Below are 17,403 nucleotides of genomic sequence, written 5' to 3' on the forward strand. Positions count from 1 at the left end.
AGTCCAATGAAACAGATGACTTTGACGGCAAGTATCTCAGAAGCTAGGCTGTGCTCTGAGATAAGAGCCTTGACCAAATGCAATGAATACAGAAACTGCAAACCGAGCTCTTAAAAACAAATGGTATATATCACTGAAGTGCATTTAATGACTGCACAAAATTGAAAACTTTCCCAGAGAACTCAAGTAACACCTAGTATTTAGAAAGAGAGGGCTGGAGTTTAACACTTAACTAAGGAAAACAAATAAAATAAAGAAGTTCTGGTCTCAAATTCCAGTTCTTTCCTCTGCAAATAAAACTAAATAAGGACTACATAGTTTTGTTTTCAATGTATACAAAGTGCGGTTGCCCAAAGAGTTGTCAGCAATAATTTAATAGCAACACATCTGTAGGATTTTCTTGAGAAAAAAATGAAGAGTGACAAAAAATGCATGTGTTAGAAAAGATACATTTTTGCAAAGTTGGGTTTTTCCTCTTTTCTTGAGGGAGGCTATCTCAGATTGGCTCTAGACTTCTTTTTCCAAATTATGCTTTCTGATACCTTGCTTGAAAGCAAGTAGTATTAATCAAACAAAGGAAGGGCACTAGGGAAATCAGAAAGATGTAATGCGAGCAGTTAAAAGTGACATGACCTTCTGTAATGTCGCTCGTCACAGACTTATATGCCAGACACTGGAAGAAGGTCCTGAAAGAAACTGGTTCTTGGTACTATTCCTTGAACGCATTACTAATAAAGATGACATTTTAAAAAACACATGTAGACAGGCACAAATGCAGCATTCTAGCTACCTTACAGCCAAAGGATAAGCAGATTACACTATTTTTAAAAGCATAATATTTCTTCTTTCATAGTCCATATTTGCTGAACATTTGTCATTAACATATAACACATAATATGTGGCTGTTTATGGTAAAAAATCCATTTTCAAAATGGAGCAACACTGCATCTGTGGAACCTATATATTTTATACAGCTGTATAGATGCTCTATTAATATTATGACTTTTAATGATAGTTTGACACAACTAAATGTTTTATGATTTGCAAGGAAATAAAATTTTATTTGGCTGAAGATGTTAAAAATGATGCTGGTAATCTGCATAAAGGTATGATAACATGTTTAGAATTATTCCACTAGACAAAGATATATAAGGGGGGGGGGACTAGCAAGAAAAAAGAAAGATAACAAAACAGTGGAAGGATGAGGGAAAGTAGATTCAGGTAAACTTCATTATTAAAATCATCACAAGACAGTGGCTCCTAAGTCCTGCTTTTTAATACTAATTCAGGGTACATGGTATAAAGCTAAAATGATTTTAAAAAGAGGGGGATAAAATTTCCACCAAAAATTCTTAAAACACTTTGTACTATAATTTTCTCTAGGCTAAAGTTTGCCACTGATTTATATCTCTTTAAACAACAACAACAACAAATCTTGGTTATATTACCTTTGTAAAATAAGTATTGAGTACCACAAAACCAAAAACCCTGGAAAGCCAAAGCTGACACAAACCAGTTTCTTTTGTATGTTTACTTTTTCCCTCAGAAATAATCCTTGAATTAAATGGATGTTTTGCTATGTTCAGAATGAAGAGTTGCACAATTCAAATTGCCTTACTCTAAACAGTCTATAAAAAAGCAACACATTTAAATTAAAGAAGAAATCACTGCTGTCCAGATGTGCAACTGTGATGTTAAAAAATTAAAGAAATTGTCACAAAAGAAAGACATTTCCTATTTAATTTCATAGTCATAGAACATCCAAAGTGTACAGATGCTTATATTTGGGTACATTACAAACTAAATGCTTATTTCCACCCTAGAGATACGGAGGAATTTGGGTAAAGCAGTTTGCTTCAACATGGTCTAGAGTTCATTTACATCATTTCATGGGTAGATAAACCAAGCAATGGATGTATTACATGTGCAAATATCACATGAAATTATTGAAAGTTTATGAATTGAGAAGATACATATAACCACTCAGATTATTTCAGATCACTTAAAAGCACCAGAGGTTGGACTGAAGACATTCTTGGTCAATAAGATCATTACAGGTGCGCTTGCAGTCATTTTCACCACAAGACACCTGTACCTCTCAAGATTTCTGAGAAAGAACTTCTGCAAAATGAATGGCACAATTAAACTGTACGTATAATTTACTCCACATTTGAAGGAATAATACAACCCATAAACAGGTCTGGAATATACTGTTTCATCTAGCCTATCTCAAAAGCAACTGCATGTGTGATGGCTGCTTAGTTTGATTCACGCTATTAAGGATTTGACCTTGGAGTATTTCAGCTACAGTAGTCATCAAGATAACTGAACCACTAGATGTAATAATAATTAGTGTGATGGGCTTGCCAGTGAAGCTGAATATATTGCAATACAAAAGAAGGCAGACTAAAAAGAAAAGCATTATTACTTACTGCTAAAAGACTTCCTGATTTTTACAGAGACACTCAAATACAATTATTTCTTCTCGCAGAATGCATTTCCTTGGCTCATTCTGGGAAGTGCCATTCTGTAATTTAGTCTGATTCTTAATAGGAAATGTGGCTTTAATGTCGCTATCATATGACTTTTGATGCATGCCACTGATTACATGCAGCCTGTATTCTGCATCATCATCAACAGCATTCTTATTTGCAGTATAATATGCTTTGCTGTAGTGCAAGGACAGTAAATTTACTTTACTGGCCAAGAGTATGCAACCTTTTAGTTTTTAAGTGTCAGCTTAATATGCAGAAAAACCCTTCCATTCAGAAATGCTAAATACAGTATAAATTCTATAATCAGTGTAAGCATCTTAAATGAATTTCTTTTCATATTTCCTTCTCGGTATTCTTAAATGTTCATTCTTATGCTTACACAAAGCACTGTGAACAGATTTCTAGTGTTTATTTGAACTATGTCTCCATCTAAAGGCTTCACAATGTAATGTATTTTCGCTTGCAGGGAAAATTCTAATCTTAGCATCTTTAGGATATTGCATATTAATTTGATTGAGTAGGGGAAAATAGGTCAACTATTAACCTGCAATGTGCTTTTTAAAAACTAATGCTTTCCTGAAGCAAAATTTTTCAGGTTAAAAATTATACAAAAAAACTACAAAATTGAATTGTTTAACCTGTTTTTTTCCAAATGAAATGAAAAGCTAGCTAGTCTTATTACTAATCTATTTTATGAAAATTTAATATTTTCAAAACAAAACATTTTTGTTTATTAATAATAGATGGATTGCAAATCAAAAAGAAAATTATGTGCTTTAGCCTCTCTCTCTATAAAACCAAATTTCCATTCCAGAAACACAGATTTGTAACCAAAAAAGGCACAATTTTACATTTCTCAGATTTTAGAAACAACCGTAGGAATTTTTAAATACACCTAATAAAGAGACCACATAATCTATTTAAAATATTTTCTGCAAAGCAGAAAGATGGAGCTGCTATGACGTCCAATCTTCTCAGATATGTGCGGGAGCATTAGAGATGCACTAGGCAATAAGTTCTGTACAGTGTATAGTTTATAGTGTATAGTTTAGCAGATAGAAGGGGAATGCTACACTTTGGGAAGATTAGAGTCCTTTAAAGAATAGAATTTGAAAACAGAACAAAAAATTTTTCTTGGAGATTAATACGAGCAAACTTTTGAACCATACTGCTCTGTTAGGTTTGATTAACTTAAAAAAAATTCACTGCTATTGCCTATTATAAGCAATATAATTGGGAGTAGTAGAGGAGGTGAGGAGAATAGGTGGACATTTGAAGAGAAAAATATTCTGATGCTAATTTGATTTTTCTCTTTCTGGTTTTTTGTCCCCCTTTGTGCCTAGAATATTTTGAGGCTTGAGGACATTATGTCAGAAAGTCTAACTTTAAAAATGGAGCATATTTTGAATGTTAAAAAAATCAGTCAGAAAACTTCAGTGTTCTCCTTGTATCTCTTTTCTATAAATAATAACGATAAAATATTTTTTATCTTTTTGTAAAGAATAATCACTTAACAAAAGACAGCCCATGTGGGTTTAGACCTGCATTGGAACTGGAAAGAATGTCTGTGGTGAATGGTGAATTGTAGCACAAAAGCCTGAATGAAAAGAATGTTCGTGAAACCTCACACAAAACCTCTGTAACCGTTTTATCATGAGCTTCCCACAATATAACACAAGAGCTCTATATTCTAGGAAAACCTTGCCTGGTCCACTTATCATTTCAGCTTTATGTAGTGTACTGTGTGATTGCTAAATTAGTGCATAATGTTTTTATAATATTTATAGTACCAACATTTAGTTAAATAACCTTTATGTAAGATTTATGTTGATTTTTTTTTATTTCTCATTTAATGGCAAATTATGAAGAGCATGTTTCATAAAGATAATTCTCCATTTAAATTCATCAGTCCATTAAATATTAAAATTATGTTTCTGATGCAATCGAGAACAAATTTGTCCAGCTTCAGTGATTATTTGCACTCATAAAAATTAGGCTTGATTAATAAAATTTAAATGCTTGATTAAGTTGACATTTTCATGTTCTACTCTGATTTATTAAAATTAGTCCCTGTATCCAAGCCTGGTATGCTAGTAGGTTTACCTTTTTTCCTTCTCTTAGTTGACATACAGAGTGAGGCTGTTAGGAAAGAATATTTTGCTTTCGGACTCAATGATGTTTTCAGGGAAATGCCCTGTTCTTTGCTCACAGTGCAGCTGGCCTTTGTCTTTATGCACTGTGTGTGGTGGAGATTTGGATTACAATAATCAAGGAAAGTGTTCCTTTCAAAAATCTTCGGAATTGATCTGTAAGATGGCATGCATTTTTGGTATTTTTGTAAAATTTAGTTTTTAAGAAATTTTTGTCTATAGAAGATAATTTATATTTCCTCATTATCTTTTTTTGTTGATAAAAATATAGTTTTTATTTTTGTGGGACTTGCATATATGTAGCAGGGGGATTACAAACAAATCTTTCTGGGGCAATGTCACTATCTTTGTCCACAAGCTCAAAATCAGGAAGGACTAATGACCTTGGAAAATGGTTCTCTTCAATAGGTCTTACTAGGGAACTCTTCAAGAAATGTGATTACCTCCACTATGTTTATATTCAGTCGCTCAGTCGTGTCCAGCTCTTTGCAACCCCATGAACTGTAGCCCACCAGGCTCCTCTGTGCATGGGATTTTCCAGGCAAGAATACTGGAGTGGGTTGCCCTCGCCTTCTCCAGGGGATCTTCCCCATGTAGAGACTGAATCTGCATCTCCTACATTGGCGGGTGGGTTCTTTAACATTGAGTCACCCAAGAAGCCGTCCTTTAGGTTACTCACTTTTATACTCTCACTGGCTTGTGCTATTTTAAATATGGTCAGGTGTCTAATTATCATTTATTGAGCACTCACTATTTTCTTAACATAGTGGACTGTCTCTTTAATTCTAACAATATCTCAACAAAGGTAAGTGTTATTCTCATTTCATTGGTGAGGAAACTGAGATGTAGAGAAATGGATAAATTCATACAGCTAACAGATGGAAGATCTGAAATGTTAATACCCTGTCTTTATAATTTCAGAGTTTGGACCCTTAACCTCTACCAGCTATACAGGGGTAGTGGCAACATTCTATTTTAAGATGTTTCTGCTGTTGCCCATGGGAGTGTAACATATCTGGAAACTATGTTTAGGTAAACTGTCTTTCATTTAAAAATGCTGCCAGAATATCGTTATTTTTTAAAAAATAAGTGATATGATATTTTCTTTTTCTTGTAAGATGAAATAAATTCAATAACAAAATGACAGAAAATGCCCTTGAAGGTGTATTTTAGTTTGGTTACCTACAGGTGTTATTCCAGTTCTATGAACATAAAGGTTTTAAAATTGCATGCTCTTAATAAGCTTATCTCATGCAACACTAAAAAATAATGAATACAAAACTCTCAGGGTTATTGGGCTCCTAACAATAGTTCTGACTTATAAACATTTTCCACAAGCAGATAAAGACATGTCATTGGCTTCTACTTTTAGTTTGTTAATTTAACAAACTTGTCATTTCTTGTCACCTTTCTGAACTAGGGACAATTATTCTCTGCAAATATCACATGAAACCTTCTGCCAACACCACCCCACCCCACAGGGCATGATACGAACAGTCATGGGGTTATGAGTCAGCCAGCAAGTGCTTCTGTGAATCCTATATCCTATCTCCGTCCCCATAATGTGTCAAGGAGTTTTGGCTAACTACAAAGAGGAGAGTATAGAATCATTTAGAAAGAACCCACAGGATATCACTAGAAATAGGTGGGAAAAGCACATCCATCTTGAGAAATGCCACCCAAACTGTGGATATTCTTTCTTGTTCTCTCCGAAGTCCCATTCTTCAATTATAGAAATGACAAGATTGCAGGGGCAAATCTTTTGGAAAGGGAACAGAAATAATAAAACCATTTGGTTGAAAAAGGGGCAGATGCTTGGGCTGGACACTTTGGAATACCATTTAGATGGTAATTCTTTGGATCCCTAGGGGACTTTGAGGAGACTTTAGGAAGTTGATTTTCTAATGAGTTCCTGGGAATCCAGGGGTCAACTGGGCTTCAGATAACAGAAATCCAGCCATTTATGAGGGCGAGATCTTCAGGTCTCCTCCGGGGTCTCCGAGACAATTCATTTGGTGGAAAAACAGCTGGGTTTCAGGGCAGGAATCCTTGATAGGAACGAAGAGTAGCATCTTTTTATCTTGTTACATTCTTATATGCATCTTTGGGGAGTCTGAGCAAGGTGGGAGCGATTCAGGAAGATGGGGGGGCCTACAGTATGAGAGTGGCTGCAAGCGTCCTCCAAAGCAGCCACCACTAACTCTAAATTCAGAGTATCTCTCTTGAGTCCTAATGGAACTAAAACAAAAGAAGTCTGCCTTCTAGAGAGGAGACTCTTTAGTAAGTTGATTTTTAAGAACAGAACTGTTTTCCTTCACGTCTCTCGCTACGTGAACTGATACGTCGCAGACAGGCAACCCTCACCTTCTACCATTCTACAATTTTACCTTTCCAATCTGAAGGTGAGCTGAAGTTTGAGACAAGAGTGAAAAAGACGGATGATAAACTGAAGAGTTAAAAGCAAACTAGAGCTACGGAGTGAAAGGGACAGACTACAGCTGGAATAAGAGCTGTGGCCACTGATGGGTAGACTCCTTTTCTGTATCTGCGCAGGACACGCACGCACACCTGGGATAATCTAAACGTCTCTTGGCTGCGCGTGTCTGCATTTCATACACAGACCTCCATCACTGCTCCTGTCATAGCCACGTGCCCCATTTAGTTGCTTGTTTCCCTCACAAGACCACAAACTGGGCAAGGACCAGGTCTTTTTTTTTCTTCTCTCTCTCTTTCTTTTATTTTTACTGAAGTATAATTGATTTACTGGGGCTGGGTCTTAATCACCTTTGAACAACCTGCTAGCACAGTGTCTGCAAAAGTTCAGCGCATTTTTATTGAATGAAAACTATGAAACGTAGACAATTTTTGATGTGGAAAAAAGACTGGGCTAAAATAAATCACTAAATCACTAAATAAAAATAAATCACTAAATCACTAAAATAAATTCACTAAATCTTTTTTGAGCAACTACTGTGCTGCTCTGACTTGCTCTGTGCTGGGATTAGATACCCAAATGGAAGATACTGTTAGAACAATCTGCAGCAGGTGAAGAAGACCCCCAGTGAGGGTTTGTTTTTTTAATTATTATTATAGAGTGAGGGGAAAACAGGAAATCAGAGGGGTGGGTTCACTTGACCTTTTAGAGTGTTTGGTGGTAGGGATGGGTTGATGGGGGCGGCGGTGGGCAAGAATGGGTAGGAAGGCAGAGATGGCTTTCAGGGGGATATGATGAAGATAACTGGGTGGTTACCCAGGCACATACATATAAAAATATTAAAACTTTAATGAGTGGCAAGTTACTATTAACTCCCCAAAATATTCAAAATACATATACTCTGACCCAGAAATTCTCCTTCAAGGACTTTTCCAAAGGACATTTCCAAGGGCCTGCTCAGAGATCTGTTTAGGATTGCTGTTTACAGCATTCTTTGAGATGGCAGAAACACTGGAAATGAACATTTCCAAAATCAGTGTCTAACTGAGAAAAAAATAGAGTATTCATATGGCAAAAACTATTTAGTTAATAAAAATCCTGTTATATTCCAGCAGTTTGAGGGAGTCTCAAAGTAGGTAAGCTAACAGGGTCTTTAATGTGATCCAACTTTTGTAAAAAACAAAGTATATATGACAAGCAAGAAATACAACTTATATCCATAAACCTATTTTTTTAAGAAAAGAGTAGAAGCTATAGAGAGAGTATATCAACTATTTGGGAAACTATTGATACAAATACACTCGGTTCCGGATACTGCTGCTGCGGGCCATGGCCACCCCAGCCACACTGGGTTGTTCCCTGTCAAGACCATGGCCCCCACTCCCATCCGTCGGTGCTCCCCTCCACACATGGCAGAAGAGCCCGCCTTGAACCTGCTCCTCCGCTGTGCTCTGGGGCCTTGACCCAAACCTAGGCTGCCATCCACTCATCCGCACCAACAGGGTCCCCTCCCAGCTCATGATGGAGCTGGAGACGCAGCCCTGGAGCCAATCCCCAGGGCAAGCTGCCTGGGGAGAGCCAGGCCTTTGCAAGGGAGTGCTCCCACCTCTCTGCAGACCTTCTGAGCTCAACTCCTTCAATGTCTGGCTCCTGAAGCAAGGACTTCAAAGGCTCCAGTCACCTGTCCAGGCACAGTGCCCCATGTCATGCCAGACTGGCCCACTGAACATCTGCTCTGGTGCCCACGGGACTCCCAGGCACAGCGGGAGCACCTCCACTAAGTCTGAGCGCACACACCTCCCTGGGCCATGATGTCTGTCCCACCCACACACACTCACTACTTGGGCAGAAGTGAGTGTCTTACCTTAGGCCCCAGGTTCCCCATCTATACAAAGAGAGACGCATCCTTCCTTCCTTCTTCAACTTCTGTTGCGTTATCCGGACCAAGCCCTTGCCCTCCCCAGGCCTGGGGAATGGGTGTGTTGCAGGAGAGCTGAGAACCCAGGTCTGGGAGCCAGTTGGACTTGGGTTCCTGCCCTGCTGTGCTGAGTGGGCCTTTGCCCATGGCGTAGACTCTCTGAGCCTCATTTTCCTGCTCTCCCAGGTGGCGAACGGTTCCTTTTTAGATGAAAGAGATAAGAAAAGAGCATCCCCAATTGTGCCTGCTACCTCTACCTTTTTGCTCACGAAGCACTCCATTCTCAAAAACAAATAAAACACACACACACACACACACACACACACACACACACGATCCTGATGGAATATAGGGGAGCTAAAGCTGAAGCTATGGTTTGGGTGCTACTCTGGTGTTGCCAGGCAACAACAGATTAGATGGTTGGATGGCATCAACGATGCGACGGACATGAGTTTGAGTAAACTCCGGGAGTTGGTGATGGACAGGGAGGCCTGGCGTGCTGCAGTCCACGGGGTCGCAAGGAGTCAGACACGACTGAGCGACTGAACTGAACTGGTGGCTCAGTAGTAAAGAATCTGCCTGCAATGCAGGAGACACAGGTTTGATCGCTGGGTCGGGAAGATCCCCCTGCAGGAGGAAATGGCAATTCACTCCTGTATTCTTGCCTGGAAAATTCCAGGGACAGAAGAGACCGGCAGACTGTAGCCCATGCTGTCGCAGAAGAGTCGGACACAACTTCGCAACTAAACCACCACAACAAATGGTTTGGGGTGGGGTGTACACGTGAGGAATCTTTTTTGACAGCCTTAAAGATATTATGGAAAAGATAAAAGTAGCAGAGGGAGAAAAATCAGCATTTTGTTTTAGAATTATCACCTTCCTACAAGTCTTGAGGTAAGAAAACAAGCTGTGATTTTGGGGAAAGTTGCCAGAAAAATACAAGTCATCCAGTGAAATTGGAATTTCAGATAAATAATGAATATTATTTTTGTATAAATATCTCCTGTTGTTTATCTGCAATCCCGATTTAACTGGGCATCTGTATTTTTATTGGCTCAATCTGGCAACCCTAAATTGGGAACAGTTTCAGAGGCCTTCAGAGGTTGGAGTTTTGAGGAAACTTTGCAAACTAGAAGGGCATGGTCATCTAGTGAGAGGGAGGAGATATAGAGTGGGGGGAGCATCTGAGAAGAGTGGAAAAAATGTGCAGATCCTGCTGGGGTGTGTCCAGAGCCTGGTGAGGGGGTGGTCATCAGGGTTCAGGGCACCTGAACAGTCCGGACAGTGAGCGGTCATCTGGCACATCTAAGCGGCTGAACAGCTTGAGAGGGGTCATAATAGATGACATTTTTTACTGACACGCGATCAGTGGTTGGTTTCTTTCTGCTTGTGATTGTGCTGGAAAACTAGAGGCCTGGTACTTTGCACAATCCTCCTCACGTTTTTGCAAGCTGGTGACCTTCTTAAAAATTTGAGAAAATTGTTGAAACAAGTAGAAAAAGAAAAGAGTGATCATCTATTTTTAGATGTGTTTACAGGCCGTATGACTCAGCGCTGCTTCTGTTAAGAGCAAGTACACGGTCTTTTTGGTACTGAGATGCAAACTCAGGAGGCTCTGATCCACGCTACTTTCTGTAAATGATAAAGGCCTCATTTCAGTACCAAGGTTCTGACCACACACCCCAGCGCTTTTTCTATGGAGTCCGCTCCTCTCAGTTCAGCTCCGGTCAGTCTGTTCAGATCCTGTTTGGAATATTTCACATATTCAATGGTCTGCTTCTTCAAATATTCCACCCTGGACTTCTTTGCAGCTGAGACTACTGGCTGAGAAAATAATAAATGAGTTTGATTTATAGGAAGTCAGGTCAAACAGTCAGATGTCTCTTTGGTGGTTTGTATCTGGTGGATGATCTGCAGTTGTCCAATCAACAGCATTTATGGTAGCAAAGAAAATGCTCTCCTTATAAGCTTTATTTCTAGACATCAATGTTCTGGGCCTAATTGGAATAGACCCAACAACAACAAATATATTCAGTGCTCTTCTAAAGGGGAAAAGAAGCGTGGAAGGCTTTGCCATGTGGAGGAACTAATGAAACATTTCAGTATTTACTGAAGTATTTTAGTAGACAGGCTGGGGTTCAACTTGTATCACAGTGAGATCATCAGTTAGAGAATGATTTCATTGATCTAGCTACTCTTCAGTCTTTTAAAGTCTCCATTGATTAGGCAACTGAGGTTGTTCTGTGGGAGGCATATCTTGACAGTAAAAATGAATGCTCTCTTAAAATGTAATTAAAACATACAGCTTGAAGAATGTTTGAATGTCACAGATATTCAGAGACTTTCTTCACTAATGTGAAGGATTATTATCTCTGATTTACTCTCCCCATGGTCACCTGGGTGGAGGAAGGTACTCCTCCAGGTCATGAAGTTTTTGTTTTTTTTTAATGAATGGGGTCACCTGGAGACAAACATGTGACCAGTACCCATTATTGAGAGGTCACCAGGTACCTCACAGGAAGGAATTTGGGGATGCCTAGGATTCTCTGTAAGGCTCCAGACACTTTGAAAGTGATGGCTTGGTTAAAGGCATGCCCGAACGTGCACCATAGAGATAACCTGAGTTTTCAGGACAGGGCAGAGCTGGGTTCGAGTCCCACTTACTCTATGGAGATCGTTATTCATCCTCTTTGAGTTTGAATTTCCTCATTCACAAAACGAAGATACAATCATTTAGAATCATCTACTTGATATTGTTATTATAAAGAATTCAAGGAGACCAGGCCTCTAAAAGGTGTAGCAGGACATTTGATAAATTTAAGAGGCTGAATAGGTACCTGTTCCTCTCCTGAATGAGAGGTGAGGAGGAGATGGGGGATGGAGTGGGGAAAATGAGGGTTTTCAAACTATCTGTCTGCTCAAAGGTAGAGTTCCTCCTACTGACTGTTCTGAAATGTAAAGGAGAAACGTGCTTGAAAGGTGCCCAGGAAGACCTGGAATAGGCCAGATGATAGCCCCAAGAGCAAATTTAATGGACTGGAGGGAAGGAGTGCAAACTTCAGAAAGACTGACAGATCCTAATGCCCTCTCTGCCACTTTCAAACTAACCGTGTGCCTTTTGAGCTATTTAATCTCTCTACAATATATGTAAAGTAGTAATAATGACACTTGTCTCTGAGTGAGTATAACAGAGCCCTGGTTTGCTTGGCCAACCCATTTCTTTTATCTTGAGACTTGATTTTCTCTCTCTCAAGGAAGGGTTCTTGTAGCCATGCTTGAAAGAAACTGCTTAATACAGTGCTCAGGGTGTGATAAAGCCTTGGTAATTTTAAAATCCAAAGTAAAGACCACTTCTTGGCATGTACTTCCACAAAATCTCAGTTTATAGTAACTGTAAAGTGGACAGTTGCCACCAGCCTAACGGGCAGTGCAGGGGTGATTTCCCCCTGGTTCTGGAGTGATGTGATGGCTCAAACCAAGGGAAGTATGACATTCCTATCTTTATATCCCCTTCATGCCCAAGACATCTCTGAATGAAGTTTATGTTAAACAGTTTCCTCCGGAAAAGCCTAACAATTCTTATGCTAGAAAGTTTAATGTCATGGTCTTAGCATAGATAGATTTAGATCTAGAATTGCTTATTTTTAACAAGTCTGACTGAGAGACAACGGAGGCAAAATACCATTGTTAACCATACCTCTTTCTCGAGTGCAACTCTAAGTCTGTATCATTGGAATCGCTGTTTCTTTATCCTTTCCTCAATGAGTTTTGCTCATTAAATGCCACAAAACTTACTTGGCAAGGGTTAGATCTCATTTTTTTCATTAAAGTAAAACAGACACCACAGTGAGGAAAAAGTAGGGGATTTAAGTTCCTGTGATCCTAAGTCTCCAAAATGGAAGTGGTCGCCCCAATAAACAATAGACAAAGAAATCCTTTTCAATTTTAGTATTAATCTCAACTATCCACTAATATTTTGAAGATAGAATTTTTGCCCATCTATATACTTTTTAATCTTTTACAGTATTCATTTCCTTTTCTCTCTCTTATGTCATGGAAATATTACCTCCTCTTCACTCTTTGCCACACAAACTTGAGCTTCATTTTGATTTGTTTTTCTTCTATAATTTTCATCCTAGTTGGATTTTCTCAGCTGAAAACGTACAGATGATTTTTTTGTATGTGACAGAATATTCCCCTCCACCCCTACATCCCCTTTTCTTAAAACAGAAAGTTTCCTGGTTTAGAATCAGTCAACAGTATGATTTATGCACTTTAGAGATTCCCTCAAGTTTTCACACATGCTGAAAAATTCTGCATTGTTTTGGGGAAAGCAATAGGGATTTAGGACAAAGTGCCATTCTTTCAATGCTACCCACTATGCAGTAGATAAAGAGTCTTTAGGCACAGCATGGCCACCCCTACAAATACTGTCCCTTAATTTACATACATATGAATGTGAATATAGACATATGTGTACATATGTGTATCAATATATATATATATACACTCATGTGTATGTAATCTATAACCAGCAAAGTATAATCCAGGTTTCTTTTCAAAAGGAGCAACCAGTTCAAATGCACAGCTGGGTATGGCAGAAAACACATAATTAGACAAATTGGATTGAAGAGTTACGTAAGGTCTCAACTGAGCCAGTGAATGAGTAGCTGAATGAAACGTTGTGATTGCTGCTCCAGTGCCTAGAAAGAACAGAATATGTGGATATGTGTGTTTTGGGCAAATAAAAGGCAATTACTGGGAGTTATGGAGTGCAGTTGGCATTCCATGCAAGTTAGACTAAAGAACGTTTCACAGTGGGCTGTGCTGGGGAAGAAAATGTTGTCCATGGCTAAAAGGGGGATTCTGCCAGAGACGCACCAACAAGGAAGGATGTGCAATTGCCATATTGGAGTTATACTTTGGGGGGAAAAGAGCAGCAGAAAAATTTGCATGATACATAACTTTTCAATAGGCTTATAAAAATTCTCAGAGAATTTGAATTAGAAGGGGTTACCTTATATATCATTACTTTCCCTCTAAAAGTAGACCTTTCCAGCCAAGACTGGTATATTTTGAAGAAAACAGTAAGCAAAGTCTATAGTTTCAGAATTTTGTTGTTGTTGTTTTACTGAGAATAGTCAAACCAATGACTAAATAGTGAAGATAAGCCCCCTCGTAGGATTAAGAAGCTGAAATGAAATTACCACTTTTTCTTATTCGCAAACATTATTATTTGCAAATTTGTCTCAAGACAACTGAATGAAAAGTAGATTTTATTCTCTCTCAACAATCTCCCAGAAATAAATGGGACAAAAAAGCAATTGCCTAAAAGAGTACTATGTTCTTAAAGAAAACATCCTGGATTAATTGACAAAAGTACCTATTAGTCCCCACGATACCATGCGGGACTTGTCCCTCAGTGTGCAAGTTAAACATATATCCACAAAATCCTTGCCAATAATAATAATAATAACTTCTCATCTGTTGATGCTGTCTAACCATTAAAATCTCTCAGAGAAATCTCATGTTTGGTTTGATAAACTTTACAAAAAATGTTGAATGTTTCTAATTTACAAAACACATGCTAGAAATGGTGGCAAGTACAAAGATGAATAGTTCATCACTTCAAATTCATAACCTCATGAGAGAGACAGAAATATATACAAATAGTATAGGGAAATAAACATGGTGGTTGTTGTTGGCAACTCTGCCATCTACTTGGTAGTTGTGTATCTGGATTTTTCTTTTACTTTGATGTTAAAGAAAATTATTTAAAAAAATATATTTTTCTTTTGCAACCATTTAAAGTATATTGTGCTTGAGTTATTTAAAAGGAAAATTATTTTATGTCATAGGTATGTCTGTGCAAACACTATGATGCTAACTATATTATGTACTACTTTATAATAAAGTAGTGTATAATATTACTAAACTTATGATCAAATAGGTCTGTTTCTTACATCATTATGGGCACAACAGTTGGCATAAGTCCTGATTAGAAGTCAAATGGAGGCTTTTAATGGCAAATAAGAAAAGAATCAATGCAATCTGATGTGGACTAATAGCTACCAAATAGATTCTCATGTTTGAAAAACCCTTAAATTACTCTCAACAGCTGTATATAATTATAAAACTTCAAATGTTCTAGATGGATAAGACACTTGTGTTTATTTGTTTATGAGGAGGTTTTGGAAGCAGTTAGTTTGGTTGGAGTGTAGTGACTGAGATAATCTAAAGAAATGCAGGCTGGTGGGAGAATTACAAACAGGATTATAACGTGGCTAGCTTCTGCTTCTCAATCTAAAACTCTTTGAGAGATAAAAGGTCATCTCACACATTCTAAAAATTTTCAAAAATGTCAAAGAGTGCAGGTGAGTTCAGTATAACTTTCCTTAGGTTAAACGAAAGGTCTTGATCCACAAGCCAGTATCCTAATATACCCCTGACACAGATAAGTATATTTGCTGTTGGTCAATGAATGAACATTGAGTTAAGGTATTTTTGCAGCTATCTACGCCAACAACAATCAAGTCTTCCTTCCCTCCAATGGCAAACCACAGAGAAATGTCTTAAATAAAATACATTCATTTGGTCTGACCAAATAATTTTGTGATATTATATCTTAACTCAGAATTCATTCAGACACAAAAACAAGTAAGGAGAATAAAAATAAATAATCACTTGGAATAACCAATTTATACTTAAAAATCATAACTCATTCTTTAGTGTATTCTCAACTTTAGTTCCTACCAAAATGAGTAATGTTAAAAATAGGCAAATACTTTACATTGTGTTAGAACCAATGAGTTGTTAGTTTAGAACTGGTAAAACTTTCTGTCAAACTTGAGTATTTACAGACAGAATTTCTGGTGTGCAAAACCAAGCACAATGTTGATCTTGCCAGGGAGACTAAGAATGAGAACAAAAACACATACAGATAAGGAAGTTAGGGACTTACTGTATCACGTTGCCTGTTATCTTTCCCTGATATTATCAAGAAGTAGTTCCAAGTCAGTAGTAACAACAAAACCAGTGGTATCATGTAGAGCTCAAAGTTCCAGACAACAAAGAGAAAGAGCTGGAGGAGAGAGAAGGGCACAGAAAAAGATGAGTCAACTTTGAATTTCATTAAATGGACTCTCTTACCCATACTGCATTTAAAAAAACAAAACAAAAACAAAAACACACAACTAAATTTGCAGAACGGAAAGATTTATCTTGAAAACAAAGCCTTGAGAACTTGCTAGGCAATTTTTCTAAAAGGACAACTGACCCTTGGAAAGTCATGATGATTTTCACTTTGTTGAATTTCTCTGAAAGAAAACTGATATTATCACATTGTCAATGGGGCAATTTTAATTTTTCTCCTCCAGTGAAATTATTGTTAGACTGGCCGAAATCAAGTTTGAAAAAAAAGTCAGCAAAATGAGCTTCACTACATTGTCAGAAATAAATGGTATATCTGCCTTAATGATATAGGATAAATCACCATTTAATATCAGGGGCTTAAAAAAAAAATCTCACTTGGATAATACAACGTAACAAGTGTAATAGGCAGATGAAAATACCAAATCTACACCAAGAGTCCTCAAGATTTCACGTAATGAATAAAAGCACTGCTCCCAACAAGTGTAAAAAACATTCAGCCTTACCACAGAAATCAAACAGCTATTTTAAAAACAGAGTAATTTTGTCAAAGGGAAATTTTAAATGTCTACTTTAATTATCTTTTAAAACTACCTACTTATCTAAGTATGCAAATGGTTTTAAAAACTGTAAGAAGGATGTAAGATTAGAGATTCAGTGGGGCTGGCAGAGGAAACCATTCTAAGCGCATCTGCATGGTGAAATAACCAGCGATGGATATAAAGTGTGACTCACTCTCACTCCCCACCAGACTCTCATAACCCTGCAAGACGATCTAAATTCTCTGGGTCTGTGGCCCCTGCTGCCAAATTAAGGTAGTTTAAGTCAGACGGTAGTTGAGTGCTAGATTCCACCCCTAAAGGTAACTAGTCCTCTAACCTCTGGCATGGTACATCTCTTCCCTTTAGCTTCTTCTGTAAAATGGGAATCCTAAGAGTGTCCCCCTGAGAGGTTGTGAGAATTAACAGTTGAAATGTGTTTAAGGTTTAACACACTGTTTGGTACTCAGTAAGTGCTCAAAAAAATGACTGTGTAAACGATATCAATATTCTACAAAACTGATGAAACATTTATCAACTGAGGCCCTTAGGAAATACATATTCTAATACTAAAAGCTAGAAAGTATCTGTCTGCTAAGATTTAGCTGAACCAGAGTATAACTGAGAATTTGAGCTGGCTGGTTGGGGTCATGCTGGTATCTTGCATTTGACAGATCAGAAGAGCTAGGAGCAGTGCCCTAAGAACCTTCGTATCAAG

General features: G+C 37.9%; 1 protein-coding gene across 1 annotated transcript in view; it reads right to left on the reverse strand.

Moving 5' to 3' along the window:
• The window catches only part of MCTP1 (multiple C2 and transmembrane domain containing 1), a 550,845-nt gene that overhangs the window by 81,975 nt on the left and 451,467 nt on the right, over positions 1-17,403 (reverse strand). The window contains exon 18 of the mRNA XM_065936796.1: positions 15,959-16,078. Coding sequence (XP_065792868.1) covers positions 15,959-16,078 — 120 coding nt within the window. The remainder of the gene's footprint in view (positions 1-15,958; positions 16,079-17,403) is intronic.

The sequence above is a fragment of the Muntiacus reevesi genome, chromosome 1, assembly GCF_963930625.1.
Source record: "Muntiacus reevesi chromosome 1, mMunRee1.1, whole genome shotgun sequence".
Classification (NCBI taxonomy): domain Eukaryota; kingdom Metazoa; phylum Chordata; class Mammalia; order Artiodactyla; family Cervidae; genus Muntiacus; species Muntiacus reevesi.